General features: G+C 32.3%; 1 protein-coding gene across 2 annotated transcripts in view; it reads right to left on the bottom strand.

Moving 5' to 3' along the window:
- The window catches only part of Myo10A (unconventional myosin 10A), a 202,060-nt gene that overhangs the window by 37,332 nt on the left and 147,798 nt on the right, over window positions 1-16,930 (bottom strand). The window contains exons 31-37 of one of the 2 annotated variants that reach the window (XM_090408362.1): window positions 11,233-11,303; window positions 9,097-9,204; window positions 7,037-8,798; window positions 3,986-4,155; window positions 3,414-3,549; window positions 2,078-2,199; window positions 105-220 (exon numbers count right to left, since the gene is read on the bottom strand). In XM_090408362.1, the coding sequence (XP_090264488.1) occupies window positions 105-220; window positions 2,078-2,199; window positions 3,414-3,549; window positions 3,986-4,155; window positions 7,037-8,798; window positions 9,097-9,204; window positions 11,233-11,303 (2,485 nt within the window). The remainder of the gene's footprint in view (window positions 1-104; window positions 221-2,077; window positions 2,200-3,413; window positions 3,550-3,985; window positions 4,156-7,036; window positions 8,799-9,096; window positions 9,205-11,232; window positions 11,304-16,930) is intronic. The other variant, XM_090408363.1, reaches the window with a different exon arrangement.

Here is a 16,930-nt window from a genome sequence, read left to right as displayed (position 1 = left end):
CTGCGAAAAAAAGTCACCAACACAAGACTTATCAGAAAAACGAATCTTATTAAGAACTTAAAAAAAAAAAAAAATGCGTGAAGAGAAACAGTGGTGTTTATTACCTAAGGGTGTCCAAAACTCGTAAGTAGTCCGCAATTGCGTCTCTTTCGCGCCTCACTAGTCGAACACCAGAATGTGATACACCCAACAATTGCACACTTGGTAAGTTGCGACCACCCTAATTATAAAAGAAAAATAAATATAAACTCCGCGAACCGTTAGAGTAGCAATTATGTCGGATACATTTCTATCGAGAGTACATTGCATTCCTCTGTCGATATAAATGTGTAACAAAATTCATTATCATAAAAATAAAGCAACTGAAATAAATGATATTTTGACTTTCTTATTCTTAAGAAAGTAAAAAAATAAAAATAAATCAAAATTCGTCTGCTACATAAAAACGATAATCAAATACGAATAATAGAATGCCAGAAATAAGATTTTATAGATTTATAATAAATTTCGTTTATTTTAAATGATATTTACGAAATATACCAAAATAATATTTAAATAAATAAGATATATAAAATAAAGATTTACATTTTTATACTTCTTGAAGGGGGAAAAAAGTCCTTTTTAGGACTATCAGGGTAACGAATGGCAATGCTGTAACCAATGAAGCTTTAACTGAGGCTCGGCTATTGCCGTTACAAAGCCATGACTAGAGCTTTAGCTCAATAACACCTCGTCCACACAGATTTTCTTCATTCAGATGACGGGATAAAGAGTCACGGACTCACTCCATCGCCCAGTTTTTTTAAGAACTTTTATATTTCTTCTTCTTCTTCCTCCTTTCCAGGCTTATAGGCCAAGTAGCCTGTTCCGGACTCAATTCCATCTTTTTAAGGGTCTTCCTCTGCATCTTTTGGGTGGTAATTTAAAATTTGTTTAGGTATTCTGCTTCTATTCATTCTTAGTATGTGTTCTTTCCATTTTTCTCTATAGCAAATAACTGTTTAATTTAGGGAGGTTGTAATTCCAAGTTTTTTTTCTGATTTCGCTGCTTTTCATTTTGTCCATTATTGTGACTCCTTCAGTTCTGCGTAGAACATTCATTTCGGATGATTCAATTCTTCATTCATCTGCTTTTTTTTTATTGTCCATATCTTACTGCCATAAAGTAAGGTTGGTTTAGCTACTGTATTGTAGATTCTTATTCGTGTGTGTTTTTGTACATAATTGGGTTTAAAAATTTTATTTATAATGCCTGTTACTTTTAAAAAGTTTGATATCTTTGGTTCAATATCAGCTTCATTTTCATATGACATTGTGCATCCTAAATATTTGAATGTATTTACTTAGCAAGTTTGTTGTTTATTACTATTTTGCTTCTTATTGGATTAGCACCTTTGAAGGCCATGTCTTTTGTTTTGTCTGTTGATATTTCCATACCATATGTTTTTATCAGATTATTTAGACTGCATAATGATTTTTGTAGTTCATCTTCATTATTTCCAAGGATTATTTGGTCATCAGCAAAAAGACGAGTAGCTAATCTGGTGTTACGGTTTATCTTGAATCCTCCATTAGTTATCTTACACTCTTTTATGATTTTATCTATGTATATATTAAATATTATATATTAAATATTAAATAAAACCGGTGAGAGAGGACAACCCAGACGTACTCCTCGATTTATTAGTTTTCAGCTTGATGTTGAATTATTGTACTTCATAGATATTTTATTATCTTGATATATATTGTATAAGGCTGTAAAGAGTTGGTTTGGTATTTTTATATTTATAAATATTTATAAATAAATAAATAAATATAAATATATATATATATATATATATATATATATAAAATAAAGATTTACATTTTTATTTATAACTATTTATATATAAATAGTTATAAATATTTATAAATAAAGATTTACAATTTTATTTACAAATATAAATATTTATATATAAATAGTTATAACTCTCATTGAAGTGAAGGAAAACATATTTTAAAGGGCATTTAAGTAACACAAACAATACGTAATATGAAGATTGGAATATTCAAAAAATACCTTAAAATAATAACTTACAGAAACTGGGAAAAGACGGCTGAAGTAGTTGGGAAAATCTCTTGCTAAGTCGATAACATTTCGTTTCATCGTAAGCTTGTGAGCACTCGAGTGTAGATTAGATGGGCTAATGCTATAACCCTCTGGTAGATAAAACATTCTTTTTTAATAAAACAATTTTATTAAAAATAATTCTGCTTAAAAATACCAGTATTTTTTAAACAGAATTTTAAAATTCAGATTATGACTTAAAATGTATATACAAAATCATTCGGCTTATAAATATATTCTCATATATCTGCAATAATTGTATATGGATAATATTCACTTTAATATATTTTTCAAAAAAGTGATTTAAAATATTTATTATAATTTAAAAAAATATATAATTTACGCTTATTACGAAATCATTTAAAGACATTTTTATGAGAATATAATAATATTTGTCTAGAAAATTTTTAAAACTATTGCCACACCATAATGTATCCTATAAGACAAATATATTTCAAAAAAGTGAAGACGGGAACGAGCAGTTATTAAAATTCAATGAGACTTGATAGATGAAAAATTAAGTGCGTTTAATTGTTTTTAACTGAAACTTCTGGTCTATGAAGAAAAGGAGATTAGTGTTTGGTTGCAGCTGCTTAATCACATAAAACATTTACCTGTTCCACTACAGCGCACGGTACAAGAATTAAGCCATCGAAATTAATTTCAGGTTTTGAGATACGGTGTAATCTTAGAAAGACGCCTGCAGATGTTACGCTATCATTATTGTTTGCTGAAGAGCACGTTTCATTTATCAGCTGGTTTAATTGTTAAGTTCCTGTCCAAACTTTTAGATACCTTTAAGAAAACAGCAATTAAATGACTGGAAATTAATTTCTCTGCTTGGTGTGTTTTATTGGAGTACATGGGATGCCTCAGTTCTTTCCAATATTTCATTATATCTTGTGAAAACAAAAAAAAAAAAAAAAAAGAAATAAAGGAAACTGAATAACCAGGTATTTCAATCATAAGAAAGGACGGGAATTCTAAAAAATGGGCAATTCGTGTTAATTTTTAATGCTAAGTAAAAGGGAATTAAACCTCGCAGTTTATGCACACATATATAATAAAATAAATAAATACACATATACAGGGTGGTCCATAAGCCACGGAGTTTAAATATTTAACAAATTCTTTATTTATTATTTAATTTTATTTTAACAATGAAATACAGAATCTGAATATTCTTTATTAATTATCAAAACACTTATTTAAAACCCTTTCGTAACTTATGGATCATCATCCTGTATATTTATTTATTTATTGGCATTCATGTAGTAATGATAATAATGGATGTAATTCATCTTACCAATCAACTGAAGCAATTTTTGTTTTTCTTCCCGGTTAAACCTAATGCATGCCGGACAGAATGTGTCTTGCACCACTTGACAGAACACCAGGTGAACTGCTAATGGATTGTCCAATTTTTCAGAAGGAGAAAACACCTAAAAAAAAGCGCTAGTTAATATATTGGTTTGTAGTGCAGTATTAAATAGAAGGACTACCTCTACAAATATAACATTAATTGAATGACCCGTCCATAACTTCAAGCAAAATCATCACACACACACACATATATATATATATATATATTTTTCCCTGAGAAGTACATGTTCAGTGGCAAAACTGTCAGGAGTCCTAGCATAAAAATATTCGTGGGGCTTCTCACAGTTTAAAAACAAAGATAAAACATCGACATGAAGGTTCATCGATTCCCATGTTATCCTATACAACGGCTGTTTCATCCTTGAATATGTATTCTTCTCCAAGAATATTTTGGTCCAAAGTCATAGAAACACGAAATTCATATGTAAACTAAGATACCTTTTAATGAAGAAAGCGCAGACATTATATTTAATAAATAAAATAGTTTAATCTTACCTCTTTCCTAATCCTTAACTCCCAGGGGACTTTGGTGTAAGTCAAATATGGACCATTATTTGGAGCAAACAGCTTGGTTTTGATACTTTCTAGAGTTCGCTGTTCGGCCATGGATAAGACTGGAGGAGGGGCGGCATCAATTGGTTTCAGAAACTCCGAACTCTCTTCAACTATGAAAATAAACGTGAATTAGGATTTATCTCATCATCTAGTCGAATTAATACCAGCATAGTGTAGAATATTAAACTGGGATATCGAGAAAATATTCTTCAATACTTCAGTCAATCTTAGACATTTGAGAATAAGTTGTAGTTTCCATTGATGAAGATTTCGTATAAAGGTGCCAATGAGGTATCATAATGACAGATGTTCAGTTATTGACGAAACTTGTAAAGCTAGCTAATGATCACACTGGACAACAATGAGAGGTAGAGTAATTAGGCTACATGACTTGTTTATCTTTTGATGACGGTCTTGTGATCATTTTGAAAATGGCTTAATAAAGGCTTACATCGAAGAAAAAGAGAACAATAGACTGGTAACTCCAGTAATAAATGAAACGAACAATGCACAGACAACGTTTTTGAGGGATATAAACAGTAGGAGAACATTATCTTAGTGTTTTATATTACACTAATGGATTTTCGATAAGCATCTTACTATATTTAATTCAATATCATCCAGCAGAACGAATGAACGAACGCGCGCACACAGAGAGAGAGATTTCTTCTATATAAGGTTCGTTGTTCTGTATTTAGAATTTCTAATACACCTGATATTTTATGATAATTTTATGATATTTAGCAACTCACTGTTAGCCCTACAACAAAAATCTCTCTTCTAGTTATTCCATCAATAGGGCACACCAGCTTGAGCAGCATTGATCTGAAACAAACCCTTAATGATATCTGGCATCCAAGTAAACCCTGCTGCAGACCACTTAGGGCAATTCGCCTTTCACGGTGGTGTATGTGCATTCTATCCTAGAATCCTGCCATACATAGCAGACTGGATAGAGCCTCCACTCTAATTAATAGGGCGCAGGCTGGAATTCCCCCGTAACTCACACACTTGGGTTATGAATGTTTGTGAGTGTCTTTAGGTGTAACATAAATTCAATGGCTTGGTATGAAACCATTATTTCGCTAATGGTTCAAGACCAGCTTTCGCTAGCTCCCCCTTCCCCAGAAAATTGTATTCTAAAACTTGGACGTAATTTTGGATGCAAAGTTATGCAGCAGAAAATATTAATTTAAAAAAAAAACACGTTTCTTTCCACGTATTTATTTTTATATTTCAATCAAGAAAAGTTGTAAATCTATTGTACATTTTAATACGGTAAATAAACAAACGGGTGGATATTTAGGAAACCTTGTGCGAGAAACTAAACTTTTTAAAGCTGCCTCAAATTCAGGCGATGAAATTCATGTCCCCCCCCCCCCGAATTTAAAGATATTAACAAACATTCGTGTCAACGGCGGGATTCGAACCGGCCAATTGGTTCGAATCGCTCCAATTCGAACTACTCTCTAACCAATTCGAGCCAATTGGTTAGAGAGTAAGTGATGCGTTAACCACTCGATCAAGTAGACCGGCAAATTATTGTAGAATCGCATGGATATATATATATAATTGACAAATAACTACTATTAAATAATGTCATTATCATCATAATCAATGCTTCTAACAGGCCTTTAAACGCCCACTTGCTAAGAATTCTTGATTTCATAATCATAATTCTAGGATAGGGTGGTTAGTCCAGTGAATGTAAATAAACTTTGTATGTAAATTACGTGCGTTCTCCTGTTGATATGCCGTTTTACAGGATGATAAACTCGAGATTCTAGGAGGGAAAAAAGCTTTCATCTCAGTATGACACCAGCTAACTCACCTTCAACTAAACAAAGTCCTGAGTAAGGTTCTTCGAATTCTTGAGGGACTCGGACATTGGTCTTTCCAACTTTAGGCATTAGTTTTTTCAATCGACTGGGCTACGGAAGCGAATTAGTATGCAACAATAAAAATATTTATGCATTTTTCACATAATGTTCTAATCGGCTACTGCACGCAGTCACATGTGCATGACATTAATTATAATATACCTACTCGGCCTCTTCGTGTTCGGTAGTAAGGCAAAGATTCATCTTCTTCAGTTACCTGTCTTTAGTAACTAACTCTTCTTCTCTCCATCTCTCTCAACCATCCAACTTTTTCCGTCATAGATTTCCCTTTTCTTTTTTTAATTTTTTTTAATATGCCATTAGCAAAAATATCTTTTATACTTCGCGCAGTCTCAAAAGTATTTAATTTGACTTCTTTACATATTATATAACTAATTACAGTGATTCATTAATAGTAAATTAATAATCAATTTCCTTTTGTCATCTCAATCTTATATGGAAAGAAAAAAAAAAGGGGGGGGTGAAACTGATACAAACGAGTGGTGATCAGAATTTCCAGACTGACCACCAGATGACACTACTATAGCTAAGTGATTGTTGAATAGAATTACAGTTTGGTGGATTATTCATAAGCTGTGCTATTTGCAATTTTCGCCTCATCACAAAATGGCGCACTCCAATCAAGAGCGCATGCGCGCATGCCTTTTCATTGGAGTGCGCCATGTTGTTTCAAAATGAACACAACTGTCATAGAAACCTTCGCGATGTTAGAGCTACTTTCAGAGAGAAAACTGAATAGAAATCACATTTAATCAGCTTTTCAAGTGACATCTGCTGATAAGCGTTTGGCATTCATGAAATTCGCTCTTAATATTCATTCCATGAACCACAATTCCATTTAAATGTTATGCTGAGTCTAGATATGCAACGAAAACTACTCAACATGATTTAAATATGAATTCCAACTAACGAAAGGTTGTTTAGTCTATAGTCGAGTGGTTAGTGTATCTAATCAGATACACCAATCATTATTATAACATTTAAATTTTCACTACTATTCTCATACAATTAATTTTCATCGAAAAAATCTAATTTTTCCATTACCCAAAATATTACATTTATTATTCTAATACTAAAAATACTGACTTACATTCAATTCTCTCGGAAGCCATTTTATCCTGAATTAAATGCGAAGGAGAGATCGGTCGAGGGGGATCTCTGTGTTTTGGTATAACGACAGAACTGGGAGCATAGTAACTACTAGAAGCAGTAACAGATGGTGGTCCATGAGGATGTAGCGATGTGGAACCGGGCTCCACAGGAGGTGGAGGCAATATATGGCTTTTGGCACTATACATGGCTCTAACGTCATTGTCATAACCATGGTGACTATACCCTCTAGAAGATGCTAAACTTTCCTCATAAATTATACTTCTGGAAGCTTGGCTAGATTGGTCATACAGAGATTTGTCCAGATTGGGAGGATGGCTGAAATAGCGAGAGGAAGACTGGCTAGAAGGTCCATATTCTGCTTGCTGGGTGCTGGTTCGAGAAGGATAAGCCACGGGATGCCCAAGTTCCTCGCGAACTTCCCGAATCTCCCTGCTGGCTCTCTCCATTCTTTCTATTTGAGTTTTTACAAGATTTTCCACAACAAATGACGGCTCTTTATCCAAAGATTGAAGATCCATTAGAAGTTCTCCTTGAAACAGTTCCTGGCTAATATACCCTTCATTACTTCGATCCATCCTTGGTTCAACATTACGTTCCATTCTTGTCCTCGGAGCGGCATCTATGAAGTCACTTCCTCTTCCACTGAGTTTCTGTTCCAGGAGAGTCTTTCTACTTTCCTCAATTTTTTTCACAGGAGATGGTTCAGGTGGATAGTCTTTAGATTCCTTTTTAGAAGGAAATGAGAACACCCTGGATCTAGTGTCTTTGTGAGAAGACGAGCGGATGCTGTGGTCCATAGTGAGCTGTTCAAGTTTACTTCGCATTTCCGAACTAATCCGAAGTTTTCCGATGCTTCCCGGAGTTGGTTTGTCATTGCCTTCGAAAGCTCTAATAATTTCCTCTTCTTCCTGTTCTTTACTTTCTTGAGACTTCGAATGCTTACTGGTATTGTTCTTTTCAGAATAGATTTCAGACCTCTGAGTGTGTTGAACACTGCTTGGTTTAGGAGTAAACATTATATCTGGGTCTTCTTGTTCCATTCCAGGAATTTCTGGGAATTCCACGAATTCTTCGCTGTCTGGCTTGTCGTCATCTCTATCGTATTTTTCTTGCTGCCTCTTCATTTTAAACTCCATGTAACTGTTGGGTGCATTGGAATCACGAGGAGGAGGCCATCGCCACTTTCCTATTCGAACTGTCTTGGCTCTTCCATAAACATCATGGTATTTTCCCTGACTATCTGTAGGGGAAAGAGGAGGTGGTGGTGGAGGAGGCGGAGGAGGAGGTGGTGGTATACCCATCATTCTAGGAGGTTGAGGTCTCGGGGCTGGAGGAATTTCATCCTTTGTACTTCCAGCCCGACTTCGAAGTTCACTGAGTACGTCACTGAATACATCACGTGGTGAAGCGGCATCCGTTGGACCTTTGACTCCCAGAGTTTTCATAGGTAGTGGAGGAGGTGGTGGAGATCTCGGTGGATTGGGAATTCCTTTGCCAAGAAACCCTTCAGGTCGTTTATCGTATTGAGGTAATTGAAAAATGGAAGCTTGTTGAAATGTCATGTCTGAACCCAAAGACGGCTGTGGAAGAAGAGATGAAAAACCACCTGCTGGAGGGACTAAAGGTGGTAAAGGAGCAAGGGTAGGAGGTAGCGAAGCTCCTTCCGTTGACAGAAGTGGTGCTTGGGTTAAAAGGCTGGATCCTAATGGTGGTGGTGAAGATGGACCTGACGGTGTTGTCTGAAAATAAAACACGGATCAATTTATTACTGTAAACAAGTTAAACTCATACTATATGTCATTAAAAAGGGATAACGACTAAAATTAAAGTGGAAGAGAGGAGATATTTAGTTTTTTTTTCTATACATGACTATATGAAATAAAGTAATCTTCACAAAAGATATACTAAACAAATGAATACCATATTTTTCGAGAATCTACCAATGAAAGTTGATAAACATTTCAGCATTCAATACATACAAACTGCCATGACAATGTTTATTATAAAAACGGCGTCTCTTCTCTCTCTCTAACTTACCCCTGATGTCTGTAGGAGGTGCTGTAAAGCCTGATTTTGTTGCATGAGATGTTGTTGAATTTGAAGATTCTGCTGTACAGCCGATGCCAGGAACGCCCTCTGCTGGAGCTATAAAATACAGTACGATCATAAATTGCAAAAGAAGAGCCAACTTCTACATGAAATATTCAAGTTTGAAGTTTCGTTGAAATGCTTTATAGTTCTCATCGCTTTCGTCACGCTCTCCACACAATGGTTTATTTATAAGACGTGCTTTTTGTGGATTTGGTTAGTTGTAGCTAAAATATTTCGATTTAAAACTGTGTGACATTTCTAAAAATCTACAATTATATTTAATAGTTATTAAGGAGAATAATAATTAAATGTGATATTTACTTGCACCTGTTTAGAATTAATGTGAAGTATGTATGTATTATTTATTATTACTTTTAAGGATTTCGACAGGCCTAAAAGTCTCAACAGGAAAGTCCAATTCTTTAAAAGAAGCTATTTTGAACACCAGCTCATTTTAAAGTAGAATATCCATACTTATTATAATTTATTTTAATAAATTTCATTGTCAAATTAAAGCTTTCAATTAACTAACTAAATAAATTAATAGGAAAATACATCATATTTTCTTTCATTAGTATTTCTATTCAATTCGTCTAGTATGATGTACTTTATATATTATATTTGCAATTCAAACTGTTTTGATCTTAAACTGAAATTTATATGGTTTATGTTCATTAATTTCCTGTCATTTCTTAAGTTAATTATTTAAAATAAAATAATGTTTAAACATTCTTCTAAAAATATCAGCTATTTTTAAAATTTTTATTTTTCACTTTATTTTGTTTTAGTGTATGTGTGTATATATATATATATATATATATATATATATATATATATCTTCTTCTTCTTCTACAGCTTCTCCCACTTAAGTGGGGTCACTGTTTGTTATGAGTCTCCTCCACACCTTCCTGTCTTGGGCTGTCACCACATCCCAGTTCTTCATCTTCAAGTCCTCTTCTACCAGCTCCCTCCATCTCTTCTTTGGCCGCCCACGCTTCCGCCTTCCTTGCACATCCATCTGCATGACCCTTCTTCCCACATATTCGTCCTCCCTCCTCATCACATGACCAAACCATCTCAACCTTGCCTCCTGTATTTTCGTTCCTAAGTTCGTAACTTTCACTGTTCCCCTGACATAGTCATTTCTCAGATGATCCTTTCTGGTCACACCGCACATCCACCTAAGCATTCTCATCTCTGCTACTTCCATCCTGCTGATGATATTTTTCCTCAGGGCCACAGTTTCTATAGCATATGTCATAGCTGGCCTCACTACTGTCCTATAAATTTTGCCTTTAAGATTGATCGGCACCCTCTTATCGCATAACACTCCAGCCATCTCCCTCCAGTTCCTCCAACCCGCTTGTATCCTGCATCCCACTTCCTTCTTATTATATATATATATATATATATATATATATATATATATATATATATATATATATATATTTATTTGATTTAAATATCCCTTAAACAGTCGTTTTATATATACTAATATATATATATATACTAATATATATATATATATATATATATATATATTTATTTATTTATTTATTTATTTATTTGATTTAAATATCCCTTAAACAGTCGTTTTAGTGTGTGTGTATATATATATATATATATATATATATATATAGTGTGTGCGTGTGTGTATATATATATATATATATATACTAAAACGACAGTTTAAGGGATATTTAATATACACATATACATATATGTAGATATAAGTAGTGTAGTACAAAATAAAGTGAAAAATAAACATATTTTAAAAATAGCTGATAATTTTAGAAGAATGTTTAAACATTATTTTATTTTAAATAATTAACTTAAGAAATGACAGGAAATTAATGAACATAAACCTTAGCAAATGAAGTTTTTTTAGTATATACCATTACTGAACTCAGTAATGAGTATTAAGCATTAATACAACGTTGCGATTTAGTTTTAAAACAAACTATTTCTATATTTTATATTTTTCACCATTTTCGAATATTTTACATTTTTAAAATGTTCAATATATTTTTTATTTATTTATAATGGATATTTTAAAAGCCATAACTGAAAACAAGGAGTTACCTGAATCATCTGTTGTTGCAAAAGCTGTTGTTGGATTAGCTGGGAAGCATCAACCATTGGCACAGTCATACCTGAAAGTACAATTAAGAAGCGTATTTAGTCCAAAATACAACATGAATATTTAATAAAAATAATTTCGAAAAAAAAACGAATACTGCTCTGCTTCATTTCTTTTTAGTTGATTTAAAGTAAGTTTAATATAATACAGGAATTAATATTACAAATAATAATAATATACAGTAAATACTTCGATTTCGACTTTCAGTAATTTAAAGCGGTGTCGCCATCTGGTGCTGATAGACATTGCGTAAAATATATTTCTGGTTTCCGATGAAAAAATGGAGTATCAGTGGATTGCAAATTATTATTATTATTATTTGACACCTCCAGGGAGTCCAGAACATAATTTTATTATTTATTATTAACGAACTAAAGTAACTTAAATATAAATAAAGTAACTTAACTAAAATCTAATAAATATTTAATTAAGCTACTTAACTAAAATGTAATAAATATTTAAATAAGCTACTTAACTAAAATCTAATAAAATAATATTTAATTAAGCTGAAATAACATAAATTCATGCATGATTATATAATTATGAATATTCTAAATAGTTCAATTTATTGTTAGAATTTCTTCTTTACAGATAAAAGATAGATGTTTTCCAGGTTCATGCAGCAATAGTTCAGATTAGTTAACTCTCTTGACGCAATATTTGTATAATTTCCAAGGTTTAGTAACCAAGTTGCATTGACTAATATACTGATTATTTATGAGTAAAATTAATTACGACATGACGTTTGTTGTTACACTATTCAAGCATGAGCGATAAAAAAACTGTACTGCCCACAGATTCATTGTAATTGCTAAATTAGTGTAGTACAGTTCAAAATGACGTTGTTTATTACACAGGCAATGTAGGAAATACAGCATATTAAAGATTGTTATTTTTATTTTGACAGGTTTACGTATGCCAACCTCTATTAAATGCTATATAATTTTATATAAAGTTATATAAAAAAAGGAAAAGATGTATTAATAATACCAAAACTTCTAACTGAGAAGAATAATCCATGCAAAAGCAGACAAAGAAAAGTATTATTATTATAACAGTTCTACATAATTAAATGTTTTTGAAATTATTAAAAAACGTAAAGCGTAAAAAAAAACGTAAAGCGTAAATTTACGTTTTTTTTTTTTTTGATTTCTTTGTAAAATAAAAGGTAAGAAAGAAGTGATAAAAGATTGGCCAAAACTAATAATATTTATGTTTAGAAAAGAAGGAAATATTAAATATGCATATGAAAAGTAAGGAAACTTCTTTATTTGTGGAATGTTGAAAAATTTTATTCTGAAACTGGAATCGCAACAATTGACTATATTTCAGTAAATTGATTCTCATCAGAAATGTGCTGGGGGGGGAGTTTCTAAAATGCAGGGACTCCTTTGCTCGCTACTTTTTTCGTACTTCAATGCATTATTTCTTCTATGCTGTATTCTACGATGTGCCAAATATCGACTGGATATTTAGATAATCGACTTTACATTAGCATTTCAAATGCTAGAAGGGATATTTATGAGAGTCAACAGTATTTACACTACGAAAGATAGAGCGCTCCATATATATTTTCTTTCCTTTCAACAGTTCGGTCTTTCACTGCCTCGTGAAACCCTATTTCTTATAACCACTATTTTGTCATCGCTATTCAAAGAGTGAAGCCATTCTGGGATCTGCTGCAGTAAGTATGAATAGACGTGTCAACTTTATGCTAATATCTGTGTGTAAACTAAATGCAGGTTCTGTTTGCCGGATAAAGAATGCGATGATAGATAAAATTATACTACACAAGGAGTAAAAGTAAATAACAATTTTCTGGAGGTAATAATTATAAGAACTTTATTCGGATAAATGGTGATTTTTCCTTTATGTTATTCAAATGTATGACATTCGTTTTATAATTAAGTTAGGCATTTTCACTGAAAATTCATATTTCTTGCATTTTGTAATTCCAACTTTTCCAAAGATAAAATCTATTTTAAGTTCAGATTTTCCATTCCCTAATCTTTCCTTGCATTTCTTTAGCGAAGTGGCTTAGATCGTTCTCTCTCTCACGTAAACAAAGCAATAAATAATGTAATATTAATCTGTAGGATTTTTTTTAAGGATTTCTTTTACTCCACCTTCCGTTTTTCTATTTGTTAAAGGATCAAGAAGAATTAGAGTTGCTTCGCTGTTCTACCTTCTTTCTTGTTTGTTCTTTCAAGCTGAGTGCGCCAACTTCGGAATTTCAAAAATAGTTCTTTCGAAAGGTTCTTGATTTCATCTAGCTGAGGAAAAAAAAAAATCTCGGATATTTATCTTTCCCAGACGTTAAAAAAAAATGTAGCATATTATACTCGCATTTTTGTGTACGCGATACTTATCTGCATTACTAATTCGGTATTTTATCTTTTTCCTATACAAAAACAATCTAAGCCTAATCATTACCGATACGCCTTTCATTGATATAATTCAATAAATATGATACAGAATATTTTCATTTCGCAATTAACAGAAAACTGTAGAGAATACCGAATCCCTCTATGTTTCCTCTTTATTGATTTTAAAAAAGCATTTGATACTATAGAACGCAATGCAGTCATCAGTGCCTTGCTGGAAATAAATGTGGACCCTACTTACATCCACATGATAAAAGAAATTAACGAAAATCAGACCACACAAATAACCCTATTTGATCAACCTATAAATATAGATATAAAGAGTACGCCAAGGTGATGTGATCTCCCCAAATCTATTTACCAACACTTTAGAATATATTCTGAAAAAAAAAAAATTGACCTAAACGGAGGAATAAGCATAGATGGTAAAAAACTACGAATCCTTATGTTTACCTATGATCTAGTACTGATATCCCACAACCCAAAAGACCTAGAAGAGATGGGTGAAAAAATATACACAAACAACAGTAAGATAGTCTTAGAAATGAATCTAGAAAAAACAAAATGGTTTAAAAACATCTACACAAGTGACAGTCACCTATGTATTAATAATATCTCTATAGAACAAGTTGATTCTTACAATTAGGAAAAACAATAAAAATGAATAACGATTTATCTGAAGAACTAGCAAAAAGAAAGAAAACCACATGGCTATCATTCAACAGACTAAAAGACACACTTACTGATCTAAATCTTGACATCTCTGCAAAGGCAAAACTATTTAATAGCGACATTCTTCCATCACTCATCTACGGATCAGAAACACAGAACACAACAAGACAAGAAGAGACTCTCAGGATAACTCAGCGTGCAATAGAATTGTAACTAAGATGGTAACACAGTTATTAACATTATACAAGTCACAAATCCGCCCAACTATTGAATACTGCTCTCACATATGGGATGGGGTCCCAAAAAGCTCGACTCAATACAGAGGAGAACAATTACTTATCAATGATCCATCCCTTACCAACCCCCCCCCCCCCCTCTCTCACACAGACGTATGGTCTCTGCAGTATGTTTATTCTACAAATATTTCCATGGGAAATGCTCATCGGAAATATCATCAATAATTCCTCCTAGAAACAATCGGAACAAGTTTCTTTTCCTCTTCCTTCATCCCTGCAACTGCAGCACTGTGGAACAGTCTCCCACCTGCTGTGTTTCCCAAGGAATATAATTTAAAATCATTCAAATCAAATGTAAACAAATTCCTCCTTTCCCAACCCACCACCCATAAACGGTACTAATGTACTATAGGTTGACGAACCAACCTCCTGTATATGGGGGTCAACATTAAAAAAAAAAACTGCCGTATACGAAAGCAGGATGAAATGGGCAGGCCACACTCAGGGATAACAGATGGACATATAGAATACTTAATTGACAACCAAAAATAAAGAGAAAACCAGGCAGACCCATTAGTCAAATCAACATGGAAGAAAGAGGCTCAAGATCGAGATCGTTGAAGGTATCTTTGTGACCCGCACTCATGGAGAAATCCTGAGTGAAACACAGGTCCATCAAGGTAATAGAATATTTAGAGGTGTGTGATATATTCTCAGAATTTTAAACTATTCAAAATGCTAAATTATAATTTAAAAACAAAATATAAGTTATATTATTTTTTTAAGAAAATAATTACAGATTTTTGGTGTAAATCATGTAAATTGTGCATGCCATCACAATTTCTGTAGTCCAAATTGTGTACGGTTCTTTCTAATATAAGGACAATGTTAATTTGTTCGAAATGTACTATTTTACATTTAGATAGAATTTCTTACTTATTTCAGAATGGCTGTTACAGTAGATCGGTACTATTTCCTGTGATGTATCTGATGATATATTCAAGAAAAGATGTATCTCATGTCAAAATATTTATTTACTTCCTCTGAGTTAATATTTTAAATTATTTCACTCTTAAACTCTTGTTTTTTTTTTTAAAGTATTCTACTGAACTGTCTTTTTCATATAGTTTAAATCGAAGAACAGTAGTATTTTCTATCATATATTCTCTCTTTAATAGAAACGAATATTTCTTCAATTTGGAATGCTATTAGAATATTTCTAAATGATCTGTTAACAATCATTTAGAAAAACATTTCAGATAAGTTAGTTATAATTAAGCAATGATTATAATATAAACTATTATAACCATTGCTTAATTGTAATTCATTGCCATATTTAGCTCTTTCTATAAACCATTGTTTTGTTTGTTTGTTTTATTCTACATAATTTATTTCATTTAAACAACGGAATACAATTTATAAAGAAATCAAATTCGCATATATTTACCGAATAATATGTAGTAAACATTATACCTGTTTTGAGGTATGAAAAATTGGAACTTCTGTTAGAAATACCCCCCCACCACCACCCATGTATGATACATAAATATACTTTTAAGCGGATTCCTAGGATTCTATAGATCTACAGAATATTTAAAAGGTGTGTGTGTGTGTGTGTGTGTGATAACTATAGAAAAAATTAAAACTAATTAGAATTAAAAGTCATAGATTATAAATAAAATCAATGTTAAACTATTATTTTCGATAGTAATAAAATACATTATAAGAGTAAACAACAAACTGTATGCTAATATAAGTAACCCTCGTATAACGCGGTTTCGATAAAAATAAGGTCCATAAATTGTAGTAACCCTTTATCTTTTCATATGTTTTTCATCGCGCGACTTAAAAATCAAATTTTATCTTCGTTAAATTTGTGTCTGCCTGTATCCCGCATGTAATTATAAGTAGCGAATTTATATTAGGGGAAATACCCTTCAGCACGCATGTACCTTAATTGTTTACCGTATAAAACATTTATTGTCGAAAATTGTACTCGTTTCTGCCAGGAAAGTGCATTAAAATTCATAAGTGTGTTCATCTCAAGCTGAGCACTTTATTTTCTGGTGAGTTACATACAATACGTAATGCTTGCTTTTTTGTGTAAAAAAAATATTTTTATAATAATGGCCACAAACTGCAACGAAAGGGGAAAACTAACATTGAAAACAAAATTAATTTCTCTCGAAGAAAAATATACAAAATCTTGGATCGATTGAAAAATGGAGAAAAACCAGGACTTTTTGCAGGGACTTTGAATTTAAATGAATCAACAATTCGAACAATCAAACAAAATGAACATAAAATCCGAGAAAGTGTTTATTGCTGAGTCAACGATAAGTGCAAAG

The sequence above is a fragment of the Typopeltis vanoorti genome, chromosome 18, assembly GCF_054136105.1.
Source record: "Typopeltis vanoorti isolate ZY-2024b chromosome 18, IOZ_Tvanoo_1.0, whole genome shotgun sequence".
Classification (NCBI taxonomy): Eukaryota; Metazoa; Arthropoda; class Arachnida; order Uropygi; family Thelyphonidae; genus Typopeltis; species Typopeltis vanoorti.
The sequence above is the reverse complement of the archived record's forward strand: the minus strand, read 5'-3'. Positions and strand labels throughout refer to the sequence as shown.